At 37.9% G+C, this 25616-nt stretch overlaps 1 protein-coding gene and 1 non-coding gene across 2 annotated transcripts; one reads left to right on the top strand and one right to left on the bottom strand.

The window, feature by feature from the left end:
• Positions 1-1165: 1165 nt before the first annotated feature.
• On the top strand, positions 1166-25574 carry LOC145091661 (pleckstrin homology (PH) domain-containing protein). The gene is made up of 58 exons (XM_079029430.1): positions 1166-1531; positions 2651-2754; positions 2892-3026; positions 3102-3152; positions 3379-3473; positions 3542-3659; positions 4004-4105; positions 4180-4365; positions 4473-4633; positions 4826-4996; positions 5152-5241; positions 5326-5650; positions 5741-5845; positions 5919-6011; positions 6105-6172; positions 6574-6694; positions 6775-6984; positions 7063-7266; positions 7355-7464; positions 7549-7645; positions 7764-7862; positions 8032-8196; positions 8273-8347; positions 8421-8864; positions 8952-9293; positions 9394-9525; positions 10062-10175; positions 10250-10434; positions 10558-10666; positions 10851-10994; positions 11166-11459; positions 12055-12702; positions 12779-12967; positions 14380-14483; positions 15501-15790; positions 15876-15960; positions 16055-16366; positions 16440-17283; positions 17464-17627; positions 17747-17909; positions 18001-18267; positions 18492-18689; positions 19100-19142; positions 19446-19555; positions 19649-20626; positions 20719-20792; positions 20882-21221; positions 21308-21406; positions 21491-21646; positions 21743-21924; positions 22041-22740; positions 22814-22950; positions 23033-23159; positions 23258-23479; positions 23555-24073; positions 24155-24652; positions 24736-24897; positions 24999-25574. Exons 1-58 carry the CDS (start codon positions 1435-1437, stop codon positions 25347-25349), a joined length of 12708 nt encoding a protein of 4235 aa, XP_078885556.1. The 5' UTR covers positions 1166-1434; the 3' UTR covers positions 25350-25574.
• Positions 13488-13561, bottom strand: TRNAR-ACG (transfer RNA arginine (anticodon ACG)). The gene has a single exon. It is a non-coding gene; the product is annotated as a tRNA-Arg (tRNA).
• Positions 25575-25616: the final 42 nt, after the last annotated feature.

The raw sequence follows: 25616 nt of genomic DNA, 5'->3' as shown, positions 1-25616 counted from the left end.
ATTATTAAATTAAAAATAAAACTTTTGGTATTAAATTTTGGAATGTTACAGTATTAGTTATGACATTTTTTTTTTGTATTTTGAAACAATAGTATTCAAAATATTTTAATAAAATACAACTTCCGCAAATTGTTTTAATATATTAGGATTTTCCGCAAACAAAGATCATATGTTTTGAAACTGTAAAAAAAGGTTTTTTTTTTTTTTTGTTATAAAAATAGAGGATGCCACAACATTTTTATTTCGAACAACAAGAATTATATTTGTGATTCATGTAATAAAATAATAATCGATTCCTTAAACCTATAGGAAGACAAATCAAATTTTGGAAAATTGGTATACGTGCATTCCTTGAGAAACTCTAAGAGACCTTAAAAATTGGAGGTGTTGCAGTAATATATTCCATGGAGTCGATGTGTGTTACTGATCAGATGGTGGTAGCTAGGAAGTCAATGTGTGTCCCTTGTGGATTCTTAGAAGTGGGGGTAGAACATGCATGAGAAATGGGGAGGAGAATGAGCATTAGGTGTGGCCATATATGTTTTTTAAATGATAAATTATAAATTAAATAAAAAATTATGAAATTAATGACTTATAAAAATATTAAACTTTACTTATAAGTTACTTATGTCTTTTTCACATGTTTAATCGTTTATATTTTTTATACATATATGATCAATTTTTTTTTTTTTTTTTTTTTTTTTTTTTTTTTTTAATAATTAAATATATACACGAAATAAAACCTGTTATCCATATAAATCATTAACACTAAAACGATACCACACAAACCTTCTAAGTAACAAACGACAAACTTAGAAACCATATAATTAGAAAAAAAAAGACTGCTAATGCAATAATCATACATCAACATGACAACATATACTATTCTCGTAATTTAACTCTTAACATTTATTTAATAAAACATTACTTTTAAATGTAACATGTCTTTATGGCAATGTCGACAATAGACATAAACACCGGGTTTATTAACTAACCGAGTCTTGCGCAATGTCGACAACATATAACTCCCTTCAAAAAACCGGGTTTGTTACCTAACCGACTCCATTTAATCGTTGAAAATAGTGAGTAGTCAGCTGAACTCGTGACATCCATGGGATCTGATTAAAGGATATTTTATTTCATTCCTTTTTTGCTTCCTCCTGTCCCAAGTCGAATACGTGGGCCAACTCTGTCACGTTCTAGTCCCGTTGGAGGCGTTAATTCAGACGTGTCTTTCATAGCTCTCGTAATTCGTAAACCCTCTCTCTCTCTCTCTCTCTCTCTCTCGACTCGATACTTCACTTGCACCGAACGAATCCATCCTGATTCCTTTTCCCCCCAATTTCTTCCTTCCATTTCTCCCGTTGATACCGTTACCAGGATATGGAATAATCAACACCAAAATCAAAATCAAAGTCAGAATCAGCCTCTAAGATGTTGGAGGATCAAGTAGCGCATTTGTTGCAGAGGTATCTCGGCAACTATGTCCGTGGCCTCAGTAAAGAAGCTCTCAAAATCAGCGTCTGGCAGGGTATAAAATCATCATCATCATTATTCTTCTACTTTTTTGTTGATATACTTTTTTCGCTATGATCACTTTACTGACGGACTTTTTTAAAATTTCCCTGTGGTCGGTTTTTTTCATGTTTCGCGTGTGTATTGTTTGCTTTAGGGTTTATAGGTTTGTGCAGCCGGCGTCAATGTTACTAGTGTTTGTGTTATGTAAAAGGAATATAGAATGGATGCTTGTTTGGTAATATGAACAATGCTATTAGTTTCTGAATTTGAAATGATGGTTGCGTTGCTGGCGGTGGTACCGATTATGGCATGAAACTGGGGATAGAAATTCGGAATGTTACAGTTCTGTGAGACAGTCCATTAGAATTGCTCAATTGGTTTACTGACTTCAGACGGCTTCTGGCTTGCACTTTAGGGTGGTATGTAGTACTTCCAGTAGGGGTAAGTGGATGACTTTGGGGGCGAGTGATAACTGAACTGATGAGAGCCTGCCTGTTGGTTTAATGGTTTTGGGCGAATAAAACAGTAACATTTGTGTACTGTGAAATACTGAATGTTGTAACCTGCTAAGTGTGTGCCCTATTCATTTTTGGTTTACCATAACTAAGTTGAGTTCCAAGAAGGCCACTGTAGATATGTAAAGCTAGTAATCAACTTTGGCCTAGGATAATAGCCTTGAAATGGATAGAGTGGGCATTTTGTAATTCATTCATCAGTAATTACAGTAATGTGGTCAGATGTGTGAGATGAATGTGCTTTTAGGCTTAGGTGGTTCAGGAGGTGTTGGTGCATTGGAGTTATGTATTAATACTAGTTAATGGTTATGGTGTATATTACCGTTTATATGTCAGTTATTTAACATCCCAAGCCGAACTCAGAGTCTTGCATAATAACCTTCAAATCAAAATTAAAATGATGTAGGCCAGTTATCAGTAGCCCACTACAAATTTCATGCTATATCTTAATGAAGATCCTTGTATGATTGTATCTTGAATCAAATGTTGGTCTAGTTTGAAACCTTTGTTGCCCATCTTTTTGGTATATGCATATAAAGTTTCCAAAATTTGATTCCTTCATGTCAAATTTATTTCATACGCTATACTTTGAAATTCAATTGTTTGGTTTGTGACAGGCGATGTAGAATTAACAAATATGCAACTGAAGCCAGAGGCACTAAACGCGCTGAAGTTGCCTGTGAAGGTTAAGGCAGGGTTCCTTGGATCAGTGAAGCTCAAGGTGGGGGCTGATAAATCTTCTCTTAATCACATAGAGGATGTTGGAAGATGTCTGAAAGCATATTAATTAATGGGGACTTCTTATCTGCTTATCGTCTGTACTTATTTAAGTTTCTTTATGGTATTTATATTTCTCAGGTCCCTTGGAGCAGGATTGGTCAAGAACCAGTTTTGGTATACTTGGATCGTATATATTTGCTAGCCGAACCTGAGACCCAAGTTGAAGGGCATAGTGAGGATGCTGTTCAGAAAACTAAGAAGTCCCGAATACATGTAAGACATCAGCATACTGTTGTAAGATGCCTGATTTGATGATCCTATAATAACTTCTTATTATTATTGAAATAGGACATGGAAATGAAGATGCTGGAGAGTAGGCAGATATTGACCACAGAGATGGTATGCGCCTAAATTCAAAACCTCACCTATCCGGTACCATATAGTTTTCTCCTTTATAGAAGAAACACTAGCAATCTGCAGATAATTTGCCTCCTTGTTCTCTACTTTGCTACATTGAACTATTGAAGAAGTATTTATATCTATTTTAATGAGGATAACATGTTAAAATAATGCATGCTGACTTGCCCATTCAATCAAGTAACATGTTCATTTTATTTTCTTTAAGAATAAATCGTGGCTTGGATCCTTCATCGAAACAATAATTGGGAATTTAAAGCTGTCGATATCAAGTATTCATATCAGATATGAGGACACTGAAAGGTAATTAACTTCAAATTCTCTTTGTTGTCTTGTCACTGTGTTTCCAGCTAATTCTTTTTCTATTTTAGCAATCCTGGCCACCCATTTGCAGCTGGTGTGACCTTGGAGAAGCTCTCAGCTTCGACAGTTGATGATAGTGGGAAGGAGGCTTTTGTCACTGGTGGTGCATTAGAGCTCCTCCACAAGGTCTTTTTCTACAAGCTTTACATTGTTGGATGCAATTTCTTAATGTCATTCACATGTCCACTTTTCTTTTTAATAAGCTTTATTTACTGTTGTGATATTATTTGGAATTAACCTAACTTGTTTGAATTGATGTTTTTTTAAAAAAAAAAAATACTTGGGTATCATGTTTTGAGATTCTTTAGTTAGTTACTTTATTTCTATTATGGGTATTTTGGTCTTCTAGTATTTATCTATTCTCCAAGTTGGTGATAGGGTTATTGTTCCTTGTAATAGGACCATGATCTAGTGGGGTTCTAGTGAATTGTCATATTGATTATCGGTTTTGCTGTCATAACTTTTTCCAGTCTGTAGAGCTTGAAAGGCTGGCTGTTTATTTGGATTCTGATATAACTCCATGGCACATTAAGAAACCATGGGAGGATATGAAACCCTCTGAATGGGATCAGGTATATATATTCACCAGTGTAAATTGATCTTTTAGATTTCAGCCGCCATGTCATTGTACTAAGCTCTACTTCAGGTCTTCAGTTTTGGCACAAAAAATGGAAAACCAGCCAGTGCTCTTGCTCAGAAGCACACATACATTCTACAACCTGTAACCGGAAATGCTCAGTACTCAAAACCACGTTCAAATTCATCTATTCGAGATCAACCTTTACAGAAAGCGGTAGTGAACCTGGATGATGTCACAATTTGTTTGCCAAAGGTCAGCAAGTCTTTATTCTATCTGGTGACTTCATTGTGCGAGTGAGTGAGTCTGATGATTATTTTATCTATGTTACTCTAATAAACATTCCTTTCACAAATTTACAGAGTGGTTATAGAGATGTGCTGAAGTTAGCTGATAACTTTTCTGCGTTCAATCAGCGATTGAAATATGCTCATTTTCGGCCTCTTGTCCTGGTGAAATCAGATCCGAAAGCATGGTGGAAGTATGCCTACAGAGTTGTTTCAGACCAGATTAAGAAAGCAAGGTATTGACTTGACCTCCCCTCTAGCATCTCACAATCTTAATTATTTAGTTACTTTTTTTGTTTCTCTATTTGTTAAGAAAATATCTTGTTTTGAGAAAATGAGTTTTCTAACCATCATTCTTTTAGTTTCATATCAAACTACTATCTTATGCCTGGGAATTTTCCAATATATAATACTATTTGTGGTGGCAGTGGGAGAATGTCTTGGGATCAGGTCTTGAAATATGCAACCTTACGTAAAAGATACATATCTTTGTACGCTTCACTGCTAAAAGCTGACCCTGGTCGAGATGTCATTGATGATGATAAAGACATAGAGGAACTAGACCGTGAACTTGATATTGAGCTCATAGTTCAATGGAGGTATAATTTTCTTTCCGAGGTTTTAGTTATAGATCTTTTAGCATGTCATTATTTCTCTTTTAGTCAAGTTGACCAGCATGTTGAAAGTAGAAAAGGACTCCTATTTCACTACATCAAATCTAATCCATTTACTTCGTCCCTTGTGGTATGTGTAGGATGCTTGCACACAAGTTTTATGAGAAGTCGCAGTCTGATATTGCCATGAAGAAAGAGCAAACAAAGAAATCATGGTTTTCATTTGGATGGTAGTACCTTCACCCTATTTTCTTTACTCTATATCATGTGGCAAGACTTTTGTATATTTAAGTGATTGCACTGTGTGGTTTTAGGGGCAATGGAACTGCTGAAGATGATAATCAACCTTTGCAATTCACGGATGAGGACTGGAAACAATTGAATGACATTATTGGATACAAGGAAGGTGATAATGATGAGCAGTCGGGGAATAAAGATGAGCAGGGGGATGTCCTTCGTACATTGATAGAGGTTCACATGAAACATAATGCTTCAAAACTTACTGAAGCTCATGAGTTTGTTGCTGAGTTGTCATGTGAGAACCTCGATTGTTTGATGAAGTTTTACAAAGATGCAAAAGTTATTGACATGAAATTGGGATCTTACCGATTGTCATCTCCTGATGGTCTCCTTGCTGAGGTTAGGCTCTTAATACATTTGTGTATGTGTGTCTGACTGCTATAGTATATATGATTGTTTAAATACTTGGGTTCTGATTTTTTGATGCAGAGTGCGACATCCTCTGATTCATTAGTTGGGGTCTTCAACTATAAACCATTTGATGCTAAAGTGGACTGGAGTATGGTTGCTAAGGCATCTCCTTGTTATGTTACAGTAAGTTTTATTTTCATTAGGTATGTACTCTTTAAGGAAATAGATTTTGATCTGATAAGATGTCTTTTCTCAGTATCTGAAGAACTCCATCGATCAAATTACAAACTTTTTTGAAAGCAATGCTGTGAGTCAGAAGATAGCATTGGAAACTGCTGCTGCCATGCAGGTTTTGTTTCTTGAATAACGCAATAACGTTCTTTCCACTATCTCTGTGTGCTCTTTTCATTGTACGTTGCTGACAGCCATATTATTTGTTTAGCTTACAATCGATGAGGTTAAGCGCTCTGCACAACAGCAAGTAAACAGGGCCTTGAAGGAGCATGCCAGGTGTGTAACTTACTTCATGTGGTGATATTACCTTTGGCCATTAAGGAGAACATCATATTACTTGATTATAGCTGTTCACTAGATGTGAATTTTGTCTCCATCTTTTAAGTTGTGTGCCTGGGGGTGGACATTTCTCTAAAATAACTTTCATATTTCTTTGGAATTCTATTTGCCTTCCTCGACCCTTTCCGATTTCATTAGTAAAGTTTATGATGATAGGCATGTCCGTTTCTCTTTCTAATCATACCATCTGCTTTTTTGAATGGTTATGTGTTGATGATTGATGTGGATGTATCATAATGTTGTTGTTGTTGTACTTATACATCCATAGACAGTTCATATAACCTAAGAATACTTCATTTACAAAGCAAAGTGTGACACTTGAGTTAACTTGCTACTAGGTTCTTTTTGGACTTGGATATAGCAGCCCCCAAGATCACCATTCCAACTGAATATTGTCCGGACAATCTTCATCCCACAAAACTCTTGCTTGACCTGGGAAACTTGATAATCCGTACTCAGGTTGGTCCATAGTGATCTCTTTGATCAGCCCAAATATCCTTAAATGTAACTTTTTCATAAAATTTCTCAAACATGCACAGGATGATGATGATGATGATGTTTCTCACGAGAAGGATATTTATCTCCAATTCGGTGTAGTATTGAGTGATGTATCTGCTTTTTTTGTTGATGGTGACTATCACTGGAGTCAACGTTCGGTGACAGGAGGATCTGGCGGTTCTTCGCAGTCTAGTATCGTTAGTTTGTTGCCTATTATTGATAAGTGCGGTGTGACTTGTAAGCTTCAACAGGTAAATTCATTTCAAGTTTGAAACATGATTGTTATTATTATATGTTGTCAGTTGATAACACTTCATCTCTGTATCTAGATCCAATCAGAGAATCCATCTTTCCCCACAACAAGATTGGCCGTGCGGCTTCCTTTCCTAGGATTTCACTTTTCTCCGGCGCGTTATCATCGACTGATGCAAGTTGCAAAGATCTTTCAGGGAGAGGATAATGATAACGAAGGTCTTGTCCGCCCTTGGGATCAAGCTGACTTTGAGGGCTGGTTAGATGTTCTTAATTGGAAGGTTGGTTTGATTCTAGAACCACTCCTGCTTTCATCCAATCCAATCTTAAACTTTTGGAATTTTTTTATTTATCGTTATTTTGTTGTAGGGTGTGGGAAATAGGGAAGCTGTCTGGCAGAGGAGATATTTCTGTTTGGTGGGCCCTTTCCTGTACGTGCTTGAAGCGCCTGGCTCTAGGTCATACAAACAATCTTTCAGGTGCTTATATTTTGATGTTGATGGTTGTACTTAGCATACTTCCGGATTGGCTGTTTTGATGTTGATTACTTGTCTTATTTGCAGCCTGCTTGGAAAACAAGTATATGGCGTCCCATCTGAAACTATTGGCGATGTAGAAAATGTGTTGGCTGTCTGTCGTACAGAACGATCCATCAGCAAGGTTGTTTAGCTATTCTCTCACAGAGCATTTTGGTTAACCAAAAGAAACAATATTCTTATGTGTAATCTATTTAGTTGGCTTGATGGTCTGTTTCTCATTTGCATACGTTCATCTGTAGGTTGTGGAAGACGCAAATGCTCTGATATTACGATGCGAATCAGAGGAATCAAAGACAAACTGGAAACACTTATTGCAGGGGGCTATTTATCGGGCATCGGTAACCATTTTTGGCTCTCTTTGATTTATAGCTATTTGTGTGATTGCACTTGCTAAGTTTACCTTGCACTACGATGTCTTTACAAATATACTAGTATTGTTTTCCTTTCATATATTTTAATGTGAATGTCTGGAAGAAATTACAGGATCCTTTACCTGTTTCCATGCAGGGTTCCGCTCCCATCACTGGTCTATTGGAAACTTCGTCAGAGTCGGAAGATTCAGAAATTGAAGAGGTTCAGAAGCTTGATATGAAGGATGTTTCAAATACAGAGAAACTGTTTATAACCGGTGTTCTAGATGAGCTGAAACTGTGCTTCAATTATAGTACACAGGTAAAAGTGCTTTTGAAGTGGCTAGTTGAATTTGCACTGGCACAGGTAAACCTGACATTTCCTTTGACTTGTTTAGACGGACCGGAATCTTATAAAGGTGCTTCTGGCTGAGGAGATTCGTTTGTTTGAACTGCGGGCAATAGGTGGTCGGGTGAGATTTATTTGCATTACATTTTACAAGTCTGTAAATTTTATTTCTCATTTGAGTTCATGCTTCTGAACAGGTTGAGATTTCAATGAGAGCAAGTGATATGTTCATTGGAACTGTCCTGAAAGCATTGGAGGTAGAAGATTTAGTATCATGCAAGGGGTCCCGCAAACCTGTTTACTTGGCACGGTCATTTATACGTCATGCAGATGCTCCTTCTGTGTTTGATACTATCGAAGATCAGAGTTATGGTGGCAGCGATAAAAATCAAACTGAAGGAGATGATAGGTTTTATGAGGTATCTGATAGCCTAAATGATCCAGGAGATAGCCCAGGGCCATCAAAAGGAACAATTTTGAAGACCCCAAGTTTTACCCGTATTGCTGGTTTGTTACCTGATGATGTTAATCAAGATGGGGAAAATAATTTGGAAGTTACCGACACATTAGACAGTTTTGTGAAAGCTCAAATTGTTTTCATTGATTCAAACTCTGCTTTCTATGATAACGTTGATAAACGTGTGAGTTTCTTTCCCCGCTTTCGTTGGTTCTTTTTTTGTAAGCAATTGTTGGAACTCAAGGTCCTTTTTTTTTTTTTTAAACTTCAGGTGATGGTTACTCTAGCAACCTTATCGTTTTATTGTAGAAGGCCTATACTTGTAGCAATTATGGAATTTGTTAGTGCTATCACTGTTGAGGATGACAATCTGGAATCTTTCAGTGATCATTCTTCAACAGATGATGTGAATGATAGTTCTCGGGAGGTTGAAGTCAATAATCGGTCACCTGCTGTTGATGAGTTGAAAGTCACAGGTCTGCTGGGAAAGGGTAGGTCTAGAGTGGTATTCCTTTTGACACTGGAGATGGCACGTGCTCAAATTTTGTTGATGAAAGAAGATGGAACTAAGCTCGCTACTATGTCTCAAGATAATTTCACAACTGATATAAAGGTTCATTTGACTTCTTTCTTTAAAATACCAGTGAATCTACGTATTAAAATGGTGTCCTTCTAAAATAGTTTAATTTGTGTAATTATCTTTTCTTCCTCAGGTTTTCCCATCTTCTTTTAGCATAAAGGCATCCCTTGGGAACCTGAGAATAAGTGATGATAGTCTTCAGAGCAGTCATATGTATTTCTGGGCATGTGATATGAGAAATCCTGGTGGTAGTTCATTTGTGGAGGTAATGTAATTCGATTTTTATTTTTATTTATCTTTAAAAAATGGCTGTAGTGAGGTATGTGAAGGGTCTGAATATCTGATACCCTGTTCTTTGAGGTATAATTTTTGTAGTATGAAAGTTCCATAGCTCACATGCCATCTTGATGTGTAGTTCCGATCTGTTTTGTTTGGTTGGTTTGGTGCATAAGTGCATTGAATGGGCATAGAAGCAGCAGAGTGTCAGTTTTGTCCCGAATTGACACAACTTAGCTCGTCTTTATTGGAGCTTGCTTTCCTTTCTTGCTTTAATCTTCATCTAGTTATTTATTGACCCACAATAGAATGAATTGCTTGTGTCCATGTTTGTAATGCATGCATGTGGCATACTGTACTCCCTGCAACATGTAAGCACTATGCAGATTGGTGTTTTGAAACAATGAGTATATGATAATATTAGTTAATGTATTTGTTCTGATTGCTTCTTCTTGTTGGTTTCTGCCATTTACACCCATACACATGTCAAATTGATCACATTTTTCTTATTTGTCAAATCTACAGTTGGTTTTCAGTTCGTTTAGTGCTGATGATGAGGACTATGGTGGGTTTGATTATAGCTTTACTGGACAGCTTTCTGAAGTACGAGTGGTGTTCTTGAGTCGATTTATTCAGGAGGCAAGTTTTCTCTTCTTCTTGTTATATCTGATGTATTTTGCTATTGCTTAGGTTGGTGTTTTGTTGGCCTGTAGATTATCAGTTACTTCATGGGCCTTGTTCCTAACAACTCAGTGGCTGTTGTAAAAGTGAAAGATCAAGTAACAGATTCAGAGAAGTGGGTTAAAACAAGTGAAATTGAAGGCTCACCTGCTATAAAGTTGGACCTTTCGTTGAGGAAACCAATAATTCTAATGCCTCGTAGAACAGACAGCCCCGAGTAAGAGTTAAATTCTGTAACTAATTAATCATGTTTTGTGCCTGATCATGTTGTCTATATGTAAAATGGCCTTACTAGTCTTTGAGGGTTGTCACATATATCGTCCTTGTTTTGTTGTTGCAGTTATCTGAAGCTAGATATTGTTCATATAACTGTTCAGAACACTTTCCAGTGGTTTGGGGGTACCAAAAGAGAGATGAATGCTGTTCATTTGGATATAATGTCGGTCAAGGTGAGTCCTAGGATTCGACTTTGGGTTAAGTACTAAAAAAGTTGGCATGGTAAAATCTGTGTTGTTGACTATTTATTTTTCTTAGTTTGGAATCTGGTACTAGAGGAAGTAATCTAATTGCTTAACATAGAATGGAATCTGAATGATCTTTAAGGTTTCCCTAATGAGAGCTTTCTTTTGGTAGTTTGAGGACATCAACTTAAATGTTGGCATGGGAACCGAATTGGGTGAAAGCATAATACACGATGTGAAGGGCGTTTCCATTGTTATTCGGAGGTCACTTCGTGATTTGTTGCATCAAGTTCCAAGTATAGAAGTTGCCATTGAGGTATTACAACTCATCTTCGTATGTAAATATGTAATATGATTTAAGAGAGATGCTGGTGACACTGTTGCTGTCTCATGTCTGCGAAAGCTTCAAAATTCAAATTCACTGTTGTAATATTCTTGAAGGTGTCATTTTTCAACTTATATGATGTGTTTTTTACCACTTATTCAGATAGGTGAACTGAAAGCGGCTCTCTCCAATAAAGAGTATCAAATTATTTCAGAATGTGCACTGTCCAACATCTCAGAGACTCCGAATGCTATTCCCTCTTTGAACAACAACAGTGCTGTGTCGGCTTCTGCTGATGTTGTTGAATCTTTAGTTCTTCAAGATTCAGAAGGTCGTGAACATGGAGCTGAAAATGAACAGACTTGGATTTCTATGAAGCTTTCTGTTGTTGTTGGTCTTGTTGAATTGTCTCTTCATTATGGGATGGCTTCGGATGCAGCTCTCGCGACACTGCAGGTACTCCTTGACACTTAAAATTTTTCTTTGCAATTTCATTTTCGTCAATCTTGTGCAGATTCAGTGTTGCACTGCATTTTAGGGGTTGTTTCTTGCTGACTTAAAGAGCTGTGATTGAACTAGAAATCTGAAAATGAAAGCTTGCATTTGATAGTGAGGTTTAAGCCTCAATTTATATACAAAGGGAATACCAAAACAGGAAATGTTTAAAAGCAACTTAAGACACAATAAAACCCTATTCTATTTCTATCCTTAAATGAGCTAAGCCAAAAAAAAAACATGCTTAATGTATCAAGACACCAACCCATGCCTATCTGCGCTTCTCGTTTTGTTCACCCAACTCCTCTCATGTTAAACTTGATGAATATTGTGAAGTTTGTTTATTGGAATGTAAGGGTAAACCGATCATTTAATCTCATTCAGAAGGTTTATTAAGTCTAGAAAAGAAACAAACCTTTACGTATACAGCACTTGATCAGTTGATCCAGAGTGACAAACATCATTACTCATTAAGCCACTTCATCTTTACATGACTTAATGGAGAAAAAAAAGAAACAAACTCTTAGTTGTTCGCTTATGTGGCTCTTTGTCTCAGGTGAGTGGGCTATGGATGCTTTATAAAGCTAATACACGGGGAGAAGGTCTTCTGTCAGCGAGCCTGAAGGGATTCACTGTGAATGATGACCGTGAGGGGACAGAAGAAGAGCTTAGGCTAGCTGTGGGGCAGCCCAAGAGTCTGAGATACAGTCCAGATTATGAGGTTCACAATGAGGAGAACCAAATGGCGAAGGCAGACGAAGTGAAATATGATGAGATATTAGGAGTTCCCACAATGTTAATCCTTGATGCTAAATTTAGTCAGTATTCAACCTCATTGTCATTATGTATCCAAAGGCCACAATTGCTTGTTGCACTTGACTTCCTAATGGCGGTTGCTGAGTTTTTTGTACCTACTGTACGTGGCATGCTGTCAAATGAAGTGGATGAAACATCATTATATGTAGTTGATGCACTTGTTTTGGATAAACCAGTTTTTAGTCAAAGCGATGAGGTGTTGATACTCTCTCCTCAGAGGCCTTTGGTGGTTGATGGTGAAGATTTTGACCATTATATTTATGATGGTAGAGGTGGAACTTTGTTGTTACAAGACAGAGAAGGACAAATGATCTCTTCTACAAGCATAGAAACTATTATACATGTTGACAGTGGTAAACGATTGCAATTCAAAAATGTCACCATCAAGGTGTGTTTTCGCTTTTGATGCTGGTTTGATTGTTTTTCTTCTTCCAAACTTATGAAAATCAAATTTATTCATGCAGAATGGAGAATATCTAGACTTATGTGTTTCCCTAGGGTCCAACAGCAGTTTCTCAGCTTTGGAAGATGATCAAGTTTTTTTGGAAGAGGAGGAAGTTAGCTCACCAAATACTCAAGAGGAAACTACAAAAGATTTGCCTTCTCCAAACAATACAATGAGCAGACCCACAGAAACTTCCATCGAGTTGCAGGTGAATGTATTTTTCTGATAGCAGTCCATAGCATAGCGTAAGGTTAATTTTTCAATGATTATATCATTACCAAACCTGGGTCTATAAACCTTTTGCTTCCCGAGCAAACACCACTTGAACTTGACATTACATTCGTTCTTCCTTCTAACATCAATTTTTTCGTATCATCTAAAGAAAAAACTCATCTCAGTTAGTGAATTGTAGGCCATCGAAAAATAAGAGAGAACTTAAGACAATACTTCCATCAATGTTAATGTTCTTCCCTCCAAGTTTGTACTTGCTCTGCTATTCTGCCCCATCCTGGCTGAGGAAGAGTTATGGGCGCGTAAAAAAAAAATACGCTGATGGGGGGCGGGCATACTATGTGTAATGCTTCACTCATTTACGATAAATAATAAATAAAAAGGCCATTCCATTTCGACAAAAGACCCACACCCAAGTTCCATAGCTTTTGGTCCACTATCCCGATCATGATTTTGCTACCCCCAGAGGGAAAGGCCCTTCCCTTTTGGGCTGGTTGTGGGCGAGGAGGGATTCGAACCCCCGACACCGTGGTTCGTAGCCACGTGCTCTAATCCTCTGAGCTACAGGCCCCACTCCGTTTGCTATTATGACGCCGATTTAGAATTATCCTTTTTCTCTTTGTATAATCTGTCATTACAACATATCACTTAATCCATAGACATTGGCTCTAAAAGATGTACAAATATCCCTTTACTTTCGCCCCAGTCCCAAAAATCAACATTTTCTCTCTTATTTCAGTTTAAATTTACATCTTAGCTCATGTGCAATCTTGAGAAGATATCTATTACATTTATTTTGTCCCCCAAAGTCTCTTATTCAACCATGTGTCATGTTGCACATTACATTATCTTGGGAGGAGGGAGTATGATATTATTTTGTGTACACCTTGTAATAATGTGGCTTAATATCTGACAGTCAACTCTTATTTGTGTCTTCAATGATATTATTTTCCAAGATATGTGGATGGTCTTCTCTTATTGCGATTAATTCGCTATTGATGCAAATTTATACTGCATTAGCACAAACAAATACTATCAAGAAATTTAACTGTAATCATTTACATTTTCTGATGTCAGTTCAGATCATTTTTGTAGTAATTACTTTTATCTCCTTAACATTTTTTCTTAAACACTTCAAAGCTTCTAAGCTAAATAGTCTAAAATCATTTTTGTGCCCTCAGCACTGCAATTTATAGAACGACCCTTAATAATAGGACTAACTACTGTAGTACTAAACCACTTATGTTATTCTGTTTAACACTCATGATAACCTTGTTCATGAAGCTACTAACAGCAGGGGTGCTTCTATGACATGCCAATATTTCTCATCTTACTTCTCTGCTCTGTTATTTGCTAGTATGTCTGTTCTTATACATAATTTTTTTGCAGGTTATAAGCCCCGAGCTTACATTCTATAATTCATCAAAATATGTAGGAGAGTCTCCTCTCTTCACAAACAAGTTTTTGCATGCAAGATTGGATGCCTTCTGCAGGTCTCTCTTTCTTGCCTTCATGAATTTTGTTGATTAAATTTCATGGGTGCCTTAAATTTGTATTTGGTCCTTTTCATACTAAAGCTAGTGTTGCATGTTACTGGATGATTTGGGTATTGGAAAATGATAGGCCCTGATTCTTTATTGAATAAGACACATATTCCATTGATAATCAAACTATGAACTGATAAGATAGATTAGGGTTTTCCCATTCATTCGAGAGGAATGGACTCTCCAAGAAGAACAAAGTTCTTAACAATATAATTCTTAGCTGCTCAACAAAAACCTCAAGAAGCAAATAAATAGAAAACAAGACTCAGGGGAGTGGTCCCAAAACATACCTAGGACAATGTCAGTGCTCCCACAAACAAAACAACCAATAACAACCATAACTCCTAAAAAGACCATTCTATCCCTAAAGCCAAAAAGATAGCAGAATAATAATTATAAAGCAGATCAACTAAAAGCCCTCTAGGATTACTTGGGGCTTATCAGAAAAATGCTTATAAATTTGTTCCTTTCTCTGGCATATAGGTACTGAAACTCAAACATGATTTTGCAATAGTCTATTTATCATTTTTCTTCTTATTTTCTATCCCTAAATGAATGTCTGTCTTCTAAATACGGCTAAACATAAATCTTCTCTTTTTGATTAACAAATCTTCACTTTTTGTTTAATAAAATGAATAAGCAACTATTTTCTCACTCCATTTTGTGTGTGTTAGTTTGTATGTGGTGGATGGGTCCAAAACCTGGCTCCCCGGAAACCTATATCCAATATATTCTAAACTGAAGGAAAGAGGCCAGTACTTTCTGAGAGAAATCTGAAAGGAGTAGGTTAATTCTTATGGTTGGGTGAGAGGAATTGCTGCATATTTTGAGAGAGTTTATGAATAACTTTTTGTTCTGTTTCATGTTTATAAGCTGGAGGTTGAGGGTTTTGTTCTAGGTTTATGATTTACTTCTTAAACGATCAACTTATTAAAAAAATCTTTCATGTTTATCTGCTGTCTATAGGCTCGTGCTGAAGGGCAATACAATAGAAATGAGTGCAAATGCTCTTGGTTTAACTATGGAGAGCAACGGGATCAGAATTTTAGAGCCTTTTGATACTTCTGTCAAGTTCTCAAATGCCTCTGGGAAGACAAATATCCATGTTGCAGTTTCAGATATATTCATGAATTTTTCTTTCAGCACATTACGGCTATTTTTAGCAGTTGAGGAGGATATATTAAAGTTCCTGAGGATGACATCCAGGAAAATGACGGTTTCCTGCTCCGAGTTTGACAAGCTTGGCACATTTCAAAGTAAAGATCTTGTCTACTTATTTGTTGATTCTGAGAAGAATACTTGTTTATCAGTCAATTAAATTAAAAATTCTGAGTGTTCCAGGTGCCCACAACAACCAAACATATGCATTTTGGAGACCGCATGCACCACCTGGCTTTGCTATTCTTGGTGACTACATGACAGCAACGTTCGTGAATCTTTTAAGATTTAGGGTTTTCCATATTACAGTTGTGTATGTGTACTGTTCTTTCTTATTATCATCATTTGCCTCTTTGTTACAGTGACAAGCCACCATCAAAGGGAGTTCTTGCTGTGAATACTCGCTATGTAAAGATCAAGAAGCCCGAGGCCTTCAAACTAGTTTGGCCCCCTTCTGATTCTGAAGGTGCTGGCGACCTTGAGCTTGTCCCTGAAGATGGGGAAGAAAGCTGTTCCATTTGGTTTCCGGTTGCACCAAAAGGATATGTTGCCTTGGGATGTGTGGTTTCTCCTGGAAAGACACAGCCTTCACTCTCCTCTGCCTTCTGCATACATGCTTCTTTGGTATCTCCATGTGCGCTGAGGGACTGTATTGCAATTAACTCTGGTGACATGTATGTGAAATTCCCAATTCAGTAAATGCATACATATCGAGTATATTCTATTGACTTATTCTTTACTTTGCAGAAGTTCTCCTGGATTGGGATTTTGGCGTGTGGATAATTCTCTTGGTACCTTCCTTCCAGCAGATCCAGGGACTTTGAACATGTCTGGTAGAGCCTATGAGTTGCACCATATACTTTTTGGGTTTCGTGGAGTATCTTCAAAATCATCAAAGGGTTCAGACTCCCCAGCACTTCCTTCTAATCGTGATAATATTCAATCAGAGAGGTCATCAACTGCAACTTCTGGCAGGCGGTTTCAGGCGGTTGCTAGTTTTCGTTTGGTATGGTGGAATCAAGGTTCAAAATCTAGAAAGAAGTTATCCATATGGCGCCCTATTATTCCTCAAGGGATGGTGTATTTTGGTGATATTGCTGTTACAGGCTATGAGCCTCCAAACACATGCATAGTTCTTCCTGAAGATGATGAGACTTTTAAAGCTCCTATTGGTTTTCAAATTGTCGGTCAAATAAAGAAACATAAAGGAGCTGAAAGTATATCTTTGTGGCTGCCTCAGGCTCCCCCTGGCTATGTTTCCTTGGGGTGTGTAGCCTTTAAGGGCTCACCAAAGCAATCTGATTTTGGCTGTTTGAGATGCATGCGCAGTGATATGGTCACTGGGGATGAGTTTTTGGAGGACAGTATATGGGATACCTCTGATATACGGTTCTCCAAAGAATCGTTTAGCATATGGGGAGTTGGTAATGAGCTTGGAACCTTCATGGTCCGCAGTGGCTTTAAAAAACCTCCCAGGAGGTTTGCTGTAAAGCTTGTGGATTCCGATACACCCACTGGTTCAGATGACACAGTCGTTGATGCAGAAATTAGAACCTTCTCTCTTGCACTTTTTGACGATTATGGTGGCATGGTAAGCGTTATACTTTTCATTGCTGAACTTCCTTTCCTTCTTGATAAACTTTAAACCTTAAACTGCTTGTCATATTATATTATATATTAAGGTACAATTTTATGCATTTATAAATGGTTTAGTGTTATCCACCACATTGATAACTCGGATCTTAACTGTTTCATATGTTTGGAATTGCAGATGACACCATTGTCTAACATATCATTGAGCAGTATAGGATTTAGTCTCCATAGCAGACCTGATTACCTCAACGCCACTGTTTGCTTCTCATTGGCCGCCAGATCATATAATGATAAACTTGAAGCTTGGGAGCCTCTTGTTGAACCTGTTGATGGTGTCTTAAGGTAGATTATCTATTTCTCTAGAATTTTGCAAATAGATTTTAGTGATAAATTTCTGAAGGGATCCCTTTTCTCTTTCTCTCTCCTTGTTTAATGTCTTCTTGTTTGGTTTCAATATACAGGTATCAAAATGATGTCAATGCTCCAAGTGCTGCATCTCAATTACGGCTCACCACTACAAGGGATCTCAACATAAATATAACAGTGTCTAATGCTAATATGCTTATTCAAGCTTATGCAAGCTGGAATAATCTTAGCCAAGTTCATGAACCCTCTAGTGTTAGGGTAATTTTCTGGTTTCCTTGGTGCATAACAATTTTTTTTAGTATTCCTGGATTAGTGAGTGATTCTTTCTCTCATGTGGTCCGTATAACAGGAAGCAATCTCTCCATCATATGAGGGGCCTATCATCGATGTTCATCACAAGAAAAATTATTTCGTGATCCCGCAAAATAAACTTGGACAGGATATTTTTGTTAGAGCTACTGAAATCAGGGGACTTCCACATGTAATCAAGATGCCATCTGGAGAAAAGAAGTCTTTGAAAGTACCAGTTTCCAAGAACATGTTGGATTCCCACTTGAAAGGAAATCTTTACAAGAAACTACGATCAATGGTGACAATCATCATCTCACAGGCACAGGTGTGCTCCCTTGTCAATCTTTGATTTCTTTATTAATGGACAATGGTTGATTTACATTAGCTGTTGGGCTTCATTAGCAAATCATTCTCCCTCTTTTTGTACAAAAAAAAACTAGTTAACTGGGCTGTTACTAAACTTGTTGTTGGGTTATTTTTTTTTTCAAACAAGTTTAATGTTGCACATATTGTTATGTTTTCATGATCTTACATTCTCTTTCATATCAGTTTCCTAAAGTAGAAGGACTGGGTTCTCATCAATATGGCATTGCCGTCTGTCTTACTCCTGGCCAAAACTCCTCCAATGGCATCCTTCTTGGTCGGCAAAGTGCACGTACATGTGGTGCCAGCTCCAGTAGTGAAAAATCTTCTGATCTTGAATTGGTTACATGGAATGAGATTTTCTTCTTCAAAGCAGATTCACTGGTTAGTAATTTACATTTTTTCTTTATGTTCGCCCTTAACTGAAAGCAAATCTGGTTTATGATGGAAGGCATGTTTACAATATCCATCTTCCCTAGATGATGGTTTCTGATTTTAGTTTACATAACCAACACATCATTGACCAACTTTTGTAGTTTTTGGTTTTAATCTACTACTACTACTACTATGATGTCCATCTTCCCTGTAGGCTGTGTATCACTCCTTTAAATTTGTATTCTGTAAATTTTGTGTTGCTTTTGGATAAACTTTTGATTGTTGCAGAGGTGCACTACTCCTGCCATGTATTGTTCTGTTCAGGGTTCAGTTTCATTTCTTATTCCAATATAGACAACCTGTCAAGATTTTACACATGAAATCAATCTTTTAAATCACTATCTACCTATTTTGTGCAGGATGGCTATATGCTGGAGTTAGTAGCAACAGACATGGGGAAAGGTAGATCATTTAACTGCAACCATGCTTATTTTTCGTTCAAAGTCTTGTAATATTTTTGAGTGTTGATAGATGATGCTAACAGAATTGTGCATCATACACATACTGTATCCTTTTGGTGGCATATATACTTATCTGTTTCCAGTGTTCTTTGAGTAGCATATGCATACAGGCCTGGCTCACTTCACTGTGCACTGAGATAATTGTGCAGAGTTGTATACTTGTCATATCTATATGGCGTCCTCCATGTTTTAGCCAATTTAGACTACTCATCTATTTCTAAGCTTACATTTATTGTTCTTATAGGTGTTCCTGTTGGATACTATTCTTCTTCTTTGAAGGAGCTACTAGAAGCCCAAGATGATTCAGCAGGGAATGGATCTGAGTGGCTCGAGTTGTCACCAGCTGATTCCACTGTGAGATTCTTTGTAGTAATCTTTCAAGTATCTCTGTCCATATTTTTGTTAATAGCTCCAATCAACTCTGTTTGTTGGTTGTTAATATTGCAGAAGACAACTCAAGCAGACACATCCTCAGTCTCATGTGGAAGAATAAAGTGTTGCGTCCTTCTTTCACCAAGATCAGTAGTAGCCAACACAGATAAAGGCTTCATTAGGGACCGAAATTCTGGGTCTCTACAAGTCGGGCCTACCAAGGAAGGCCCCTGGACCACAGTGAGACTAAACTATGTTGCACACGCTGCCTGCTGGCCATTAGGAAATGCTGTAGTTGCAAGTGAAGTCCTTGTAGAGGATGGAAATAGATATGTGAATATCAGATCTTTGGTTTCAGTTACCAACAACACAGATTTAGTACTCGAATTGTGCCTCCAGCTTGATGCTTCTTCTAAAGAGAATTTGGATACCTTAGAAGATTCCAGAACGGATTCCCCAAAAGATGCCATAGAGACAGATGTACAGAAACAGATTGTCATTGGAGAACTGAAACCTGGAGAAAGTCTTCCACTTCCACTTTTTGGACTTGTCCATTCTGGATTATATGTTCTCCAATTAAGACCTACTCTAGATGATGATGATGATCACAAGGAATATTCATGGAGCTCTGTAATGGATAAGCATGCAGTGTCAGAAGATGATAGTAGGCCCAAAGAAACTTCTGGAATACATGTCTCAAATCTGAATGAGTCTGAGGAACTTCTATACTGCTCTGAGATAAGTGGAACATCTTCAAATCCGTCACATGGAATGTGGCTTTGTTTGGCCATTCAAGCATCCGAGATCTCTAAGGACATCCGTTCTGATCCTATTCAGGATTGGAATATTGTGGTGAAGTCCCCTCTATCTATCACCAATAATCTTCCTCTAACAGCTGAATTTTCTGTTCTTGAAATGCAAAGAAGTGGCCATTTTAAAGCATGCTCCAGAGGTGTATTTACTCCAGGTGAAACAGTGAAGGTCCTAAATGCCGACATTAGAAACCCCTTGTACTTTTCTCTGTTTCCACAACGGGGGTGGCTCCCAATACACGTGAGATATTGCATTCACATTTCCTTTAGTTTTTCCCATTCAATCCTTAAAACATTTTTTTTTCTCCAATTGACATGATTTGTCTTTTGTAGGAGGCTGTGCTCATATCTCATCATTCTCTTGATCCAGCAAAAACATTAGGTTTAAGAAGTTCAGTTTCTGGGAGGTTCGTTCATATATATATATTTTTTTGTGTATCTTACTTGTTTTGCTTTTTTGCTTATTTTGATATGCATTTGTTGTTGGTATATGCAGGGTTGTTCATATAGTTCTTGAACAGAACTATGAAATGGAAAGGCCTTTGGCACCCAGGACTCTAAGAGTTTATTCTCCATATTGGCTGACGATTGCTAGATGTCCGCCACTTACATTCAGGCTTGTAGATATGTCTGCAAAAAAAGCAAAACGAAACCCTTTCAAGTCAAAAAAGACAAATGAGGTAATCTTAGAGGAGATCACTGAGGAGGAATTTCACGAAGGCTATACCATTGCTTCAGCTCTCAACTTCAAACTGTTGGGCCTGTCTGCTTCCATTAGCGACAATGGGAATGATCATTTTGGGGATGTTACAGATCTTTCTCCACTTGCTGACATGGTAATAGTTTTTATCTACTTACCAATGATTTTGTTTTTTTTTCCTGTGAACTATATGAATTCATTTTTCTCCTATGTCTTTCTTAGGATGGTTCGTTGGGTGTCTCTGCTTATGATGCCGACAAGAACTGCATGCGCCTCTTCGTATCATCAAAAGCAACCCCCTATCAGTCTGTTCCAACAAAGGTTGGTTACCAACAGCTTTTTAAAAAAATTTAGTTGGTTTATATTTTGTCCAGAACTTAAAACCTTTTTCATTGTCCACTTTAGGTAATCAGTGTGCGTCCGTTTATGACATTCACCAATAGACTTGGTGAAGATATATATTTGAAGCTAAGCAGCGAGGATGAACCGAAATTGTTGCGAGCATCTGATGTACGAGTCTCCTTTGTTTACCGTGAGACTGACCAACCTAGCAAGCTACAGGTGAGTAGGGGTCCTTTGTGTGTGTGTTTCTTTCATTATGCAGGTTTTATCTATTTATTATAGTGATACATTCCTTACATATTGTTTATCTGGTAGATCCGTGCTGAAGGCACAGAATGGTCATTTCCTGTTCAAATTGAGAAGGAAGACACCATATTTCTTGTTTTGAAGAAGGAAGATGGCAGTCAGGAAATTTTAAGGACTGAAATTCGAGGTTATGAAGAGGGATCACGTTTCATTGTTGTACTCCGTCGTGGACCAAGAGATGGCCCTATTAGGTACACACACATCGTATAACTTTGTATATTTATCAACAGGAAGAATAATTCAAGCCCACTTGTACTTATTTCCATGCTTCTGTCCGTCTTACTTGTGGAAAAATTATGTTCGACAGGATTGAAAACAGAACAGCTAGTAAAGTTGTTAGAATTCGCCAGTCTGGTTTGAATACTGATGATTGGATCCGGTTAGAGCCTCGTGCAAGCACCAAATTCTCATGGGTGGATCCGTATGGTGAAAAGTTTATAGATACTGAGGTGCACAACAATAATGAGGTTACAGTATGTAAGCTTGATATGGATAAATTGGGAGTTAGTTCAGAATGTTGTGAAGGAACGGGATTACTCTTTCATGTTGTAGAAATGGGTAACATCAAGGTTGCTAGGTTTGTGGATGACGTGGCAACAGGTTCACATACAGATGGGCTTAGTAGATCTATGGCAAGTTTTGAAAATTGGAAGAGTGCCAACATGCCAACCACAGAAAAGGAAACTGCAGCTCCTTTGGAGCTCATTGTTGAACTGGGAGTCGTTGGTGTTTCTCTTGTGGACCATAGACCAAAAGAGCTTGCGTACTTTTACCTGGAGAGGGTTTTTGTATCTTATTCAACTGGCTATGATAGTGGGACCACAAGCAGGTTCAAGCTGATACTTGGCCATCTGCAGCTTGACAACCAACTTCCTTTGACATATATGCCTGTGCTTTTGGCACCTGAAGAAGCCTCTGATATGAATCACCCTGTTTTCAAAATGACAATTACAACATGCAATGAGACCCCTGATGGTATCCAGGTCTACCCATACGTCTACATACGGGTAATCAGCGGCTCCCTTGTTGTCTTTAAACTTCCCTATATATATACTTCATGTTTTGGTGTTAATATTGTAGGTAACTGACAAAATTTGGAGGATAAACATTCATGAGCCAATAATCTGGGCTTCGGTAGAGTTCTTCAGACATGTTCAACTTGATCGTCTCCCCCAAACATCTAGTGTGGCACAAGTTGATCCAGAGATACGTGTCAAGTAATAAATCTTCTATAATTGTTAACAATACATGTTGTGCAAACAAAATGGTAAAACCATATTTTTATTTTCTTTTTTACAGTCTGATAGACGTTTCAGAAGTCCGGCTAAAATTATCCTTGGAGACTGCACCAGCTCAAAGACCTCATGGTGTTCTAGGTGTATGGAGTCCTATACTATCAGCGATTGGGAATGCATTCAAACTTCAGGTTAACTCTATGGATTCAGCCACTCTGTTTTCTGGTGGCATTGTCTATAGCTGAATACCACTGGAACTCATAAAAATGTATTTTATTTTTATGTGCAGCTCCACCTTAGGAAAGTAATGCACAAAGACAGATATATGAGAAAGAGTTCAGTTATTCCTGCCATTGGTAACCGCATCTGGAGAGATCTTATCCATAATCCTTTACACTTAATTTTCTCTGTGGATGTGTTGGGTATGACAAGCTCCACATTGGCTTCTCTAAGTAAAGGATTCGCTGAGCTCTCCACAGATGGACAGTTTCTACAACTGCGCTCAAAGCAGGTTTGACTTTTTTTTTTTCCCTAGTCAAACACATTACAATAGAAACCATACCTAAATGATAAATTATGTTGGCAGGTATGGTCAAGAAGAATAACAGGGGTAGGGGACGGATTTTTACAAGGGACAGAAGCTCTTGCACAAGGTTTTGCTTTTGGGGTGTCTGGCGTAGTGAGGAAACCTGTTGAAAGCGCGAGACAGAATGGTATTCTTGGACTTGCTCATGGGCTTGGGAGAGCCTTTCTTGGATTCGTGGTACAACCGGTGAGTGGAGCACTGGATTTCTTCTCATTAACTGTGGATGGAATTGGTGCAAGTTGTTCCAGGTGTTTGGAAGTTATAAACAACAAAACCATCATACAAAGGATTCGAAATCCACGCGCCATTCGCGCAGACAATGTCCTCAGAGAATATTGCGAGAGAGAAGCTGTTGGCCAGATGATACTTTACCTAGCAGAAGCCAGCCGTCGGTTCGGATGCACCGACATATTCAAGGAGCCATCAAAGTTTGCATGGTCTGATCTTTATGAAGACCATTTCCTTGTTCCATACCACAGGATTGTTTTGGTAACCAGCAAACGAGTCATGTTGCTTCAGGTACGCCTTCCCCTTTTCTTATATGATATCCCCAATTCGAAACACAATATAATATATATAACATATACATTAATTATACAGTGTCTGTCTCCTGATAAAATGGACAAAAAACCATGTAAAATCATGTGGGATGTCCCATGGGAAGATCTAATGGCACTGGAGTTGGCAAAAGCTGGTAATCCAAAACCTTCTCATCTAATCCTCCATCTCATAAACTTCAAGAGATCCGAAAGCTTTGTGAGAGTCATCAAGTGTAGCACCGAAGATGAATCGGATGAAAGCGACCCCCAAGCTGTTAAAATATGCTTGGCAGTTCGTAAAATGTGGAAAACTCATCAATCCAGCTTAAAAAGCCTAGTTTTAAAGGTCCCTTCCAGCCAGAAACATGTATCCTTTGCTTGGAACGAGACGGATTACAGAAACAACACCCGTAACCAAAATAAGTCCATTATAAAATCAAGAGATGTTCTGTCCACAACCACTGACAAGACCAGTTTCGTTAAACACATTATCAACTTTTCCAAAGTCTGGACCAGCGATCAAGATTCCAAAGCCCGACATCCTTTTTCCAAAAAGAATGTTAGCACCACCCCCCATCTCAACCTTATCTTTACTACTTTTGTTTCCCAATTAAAAAATCTAACATCTTTTTTTTAACTCAGGTTGTAGAGGACAGCACGATATGTAGCTTCTGGCGTCCAATCTGCCCACCCGGGTATATTTCAGTTGGGGATATAGCTCGCATTGGGACCCATCCTCCAAATGTTGCTGCAGTGTATCAGAACACAGATAGACTATTCGCACTTCCATTGGGCTATGATTTGGTACTAAAAATTCAATTTATCATCCATCCACCCGCCCTTTTGGCTTTGTTTTTTTTTTTATTGAATAATTATAATATAAAGAAGTGGTTGTTTGGATTTAGGTTTGGAGAAACTGTGCTGAGGATTATGCAAGTCCAGTATCAATATGGAGACCTCGTGCCCCAGAAGGTTATGTTTCGTGTGGTTGTGTTGTTATGTCGAGTTTTACAGAGCCAGAAGCTGATGCTTTGTACTGTGTGGCGGAATCGATTGCTGAGGAGACGACATTTGAAGAACAACAGGTTTGGTCTGCACCAGAGTCGTATCCATGGACATGTTGTGTTTATCAAGTCCGTAGTCCAGCTCTTCATTTTGTAGCCTTACGTCAACCAAAAGAGGAAGCCGAATGGAAGGCTATGAGAGTTATTGATGAATCGGTATCCGTGTCAGAAGCTTCATCGTCTTCTTGTTAATGTAAAAGTAAAACAATAACTATTGATTTCATTCTGTACAGAATGTACAAAAACTTTGAGTTTCTGTTTGCCTTTTGAATTTTGGTTTGTTGGTACATAAAGAAATAAGATAAGATGATCGATCAACAGATATATGCACATAAACAAACCTCGTGAGCGAGTAAAATGGATACATGCATTTTCAGTTAAAACTATCAAATGTATGAATATGTATTTAGCCTTTAAGTAGGTATTATTTCCATAAATAGGATTTCACCAGGTGACCTC

The sequence above is a fragment of the Lactuca serriola genome, chromosome 3, assembly GCF_051521515.1.
Source record: "Lactuca serriola cultivar US96UC23 chromosome 3, Lser_US96UC23_V15, whole genome shotgun sequence".
Lineage (NCBI taxonomy): Eukaryota > Viridiplantae > Streptophyta > Magnoliopsida > Asterales > Asteraceae > Lactuca > Lactuca serriola.
Note: the sequence above shows the minus strand (reverse complement) of the source record. Positions and strands in the feature narration are given on the sequence as shown.

What these genes read in the sequence shown, in the direction of transcription:
- LOC145091661 (XM_079029430.1), top strand. Translation starts at nt 1,435, where the DNA reads ATGTTGGAGGATCAAGTAGCGCATTTGTTGCAGAGGTATCTCGGCAAC. An exon ending in TCATACAAACAATCTTTCAG is followed by an intron (nt 7,465 to 7,548) that starts GTGCTTATATTT and finishes TCTTATTTGCAG; the next exon opens with CCTGCTTGGAAAACAAGTAT. An exon ending in AAACTTCCATCGAGTTGCAG is followed by an intron (nt 12,968 to 14,379) that starts GTGAATGTATTT and finishes ATTTTTTTGCAG; the next exon opens with GTTATAAGCCCCGAGCTTAC.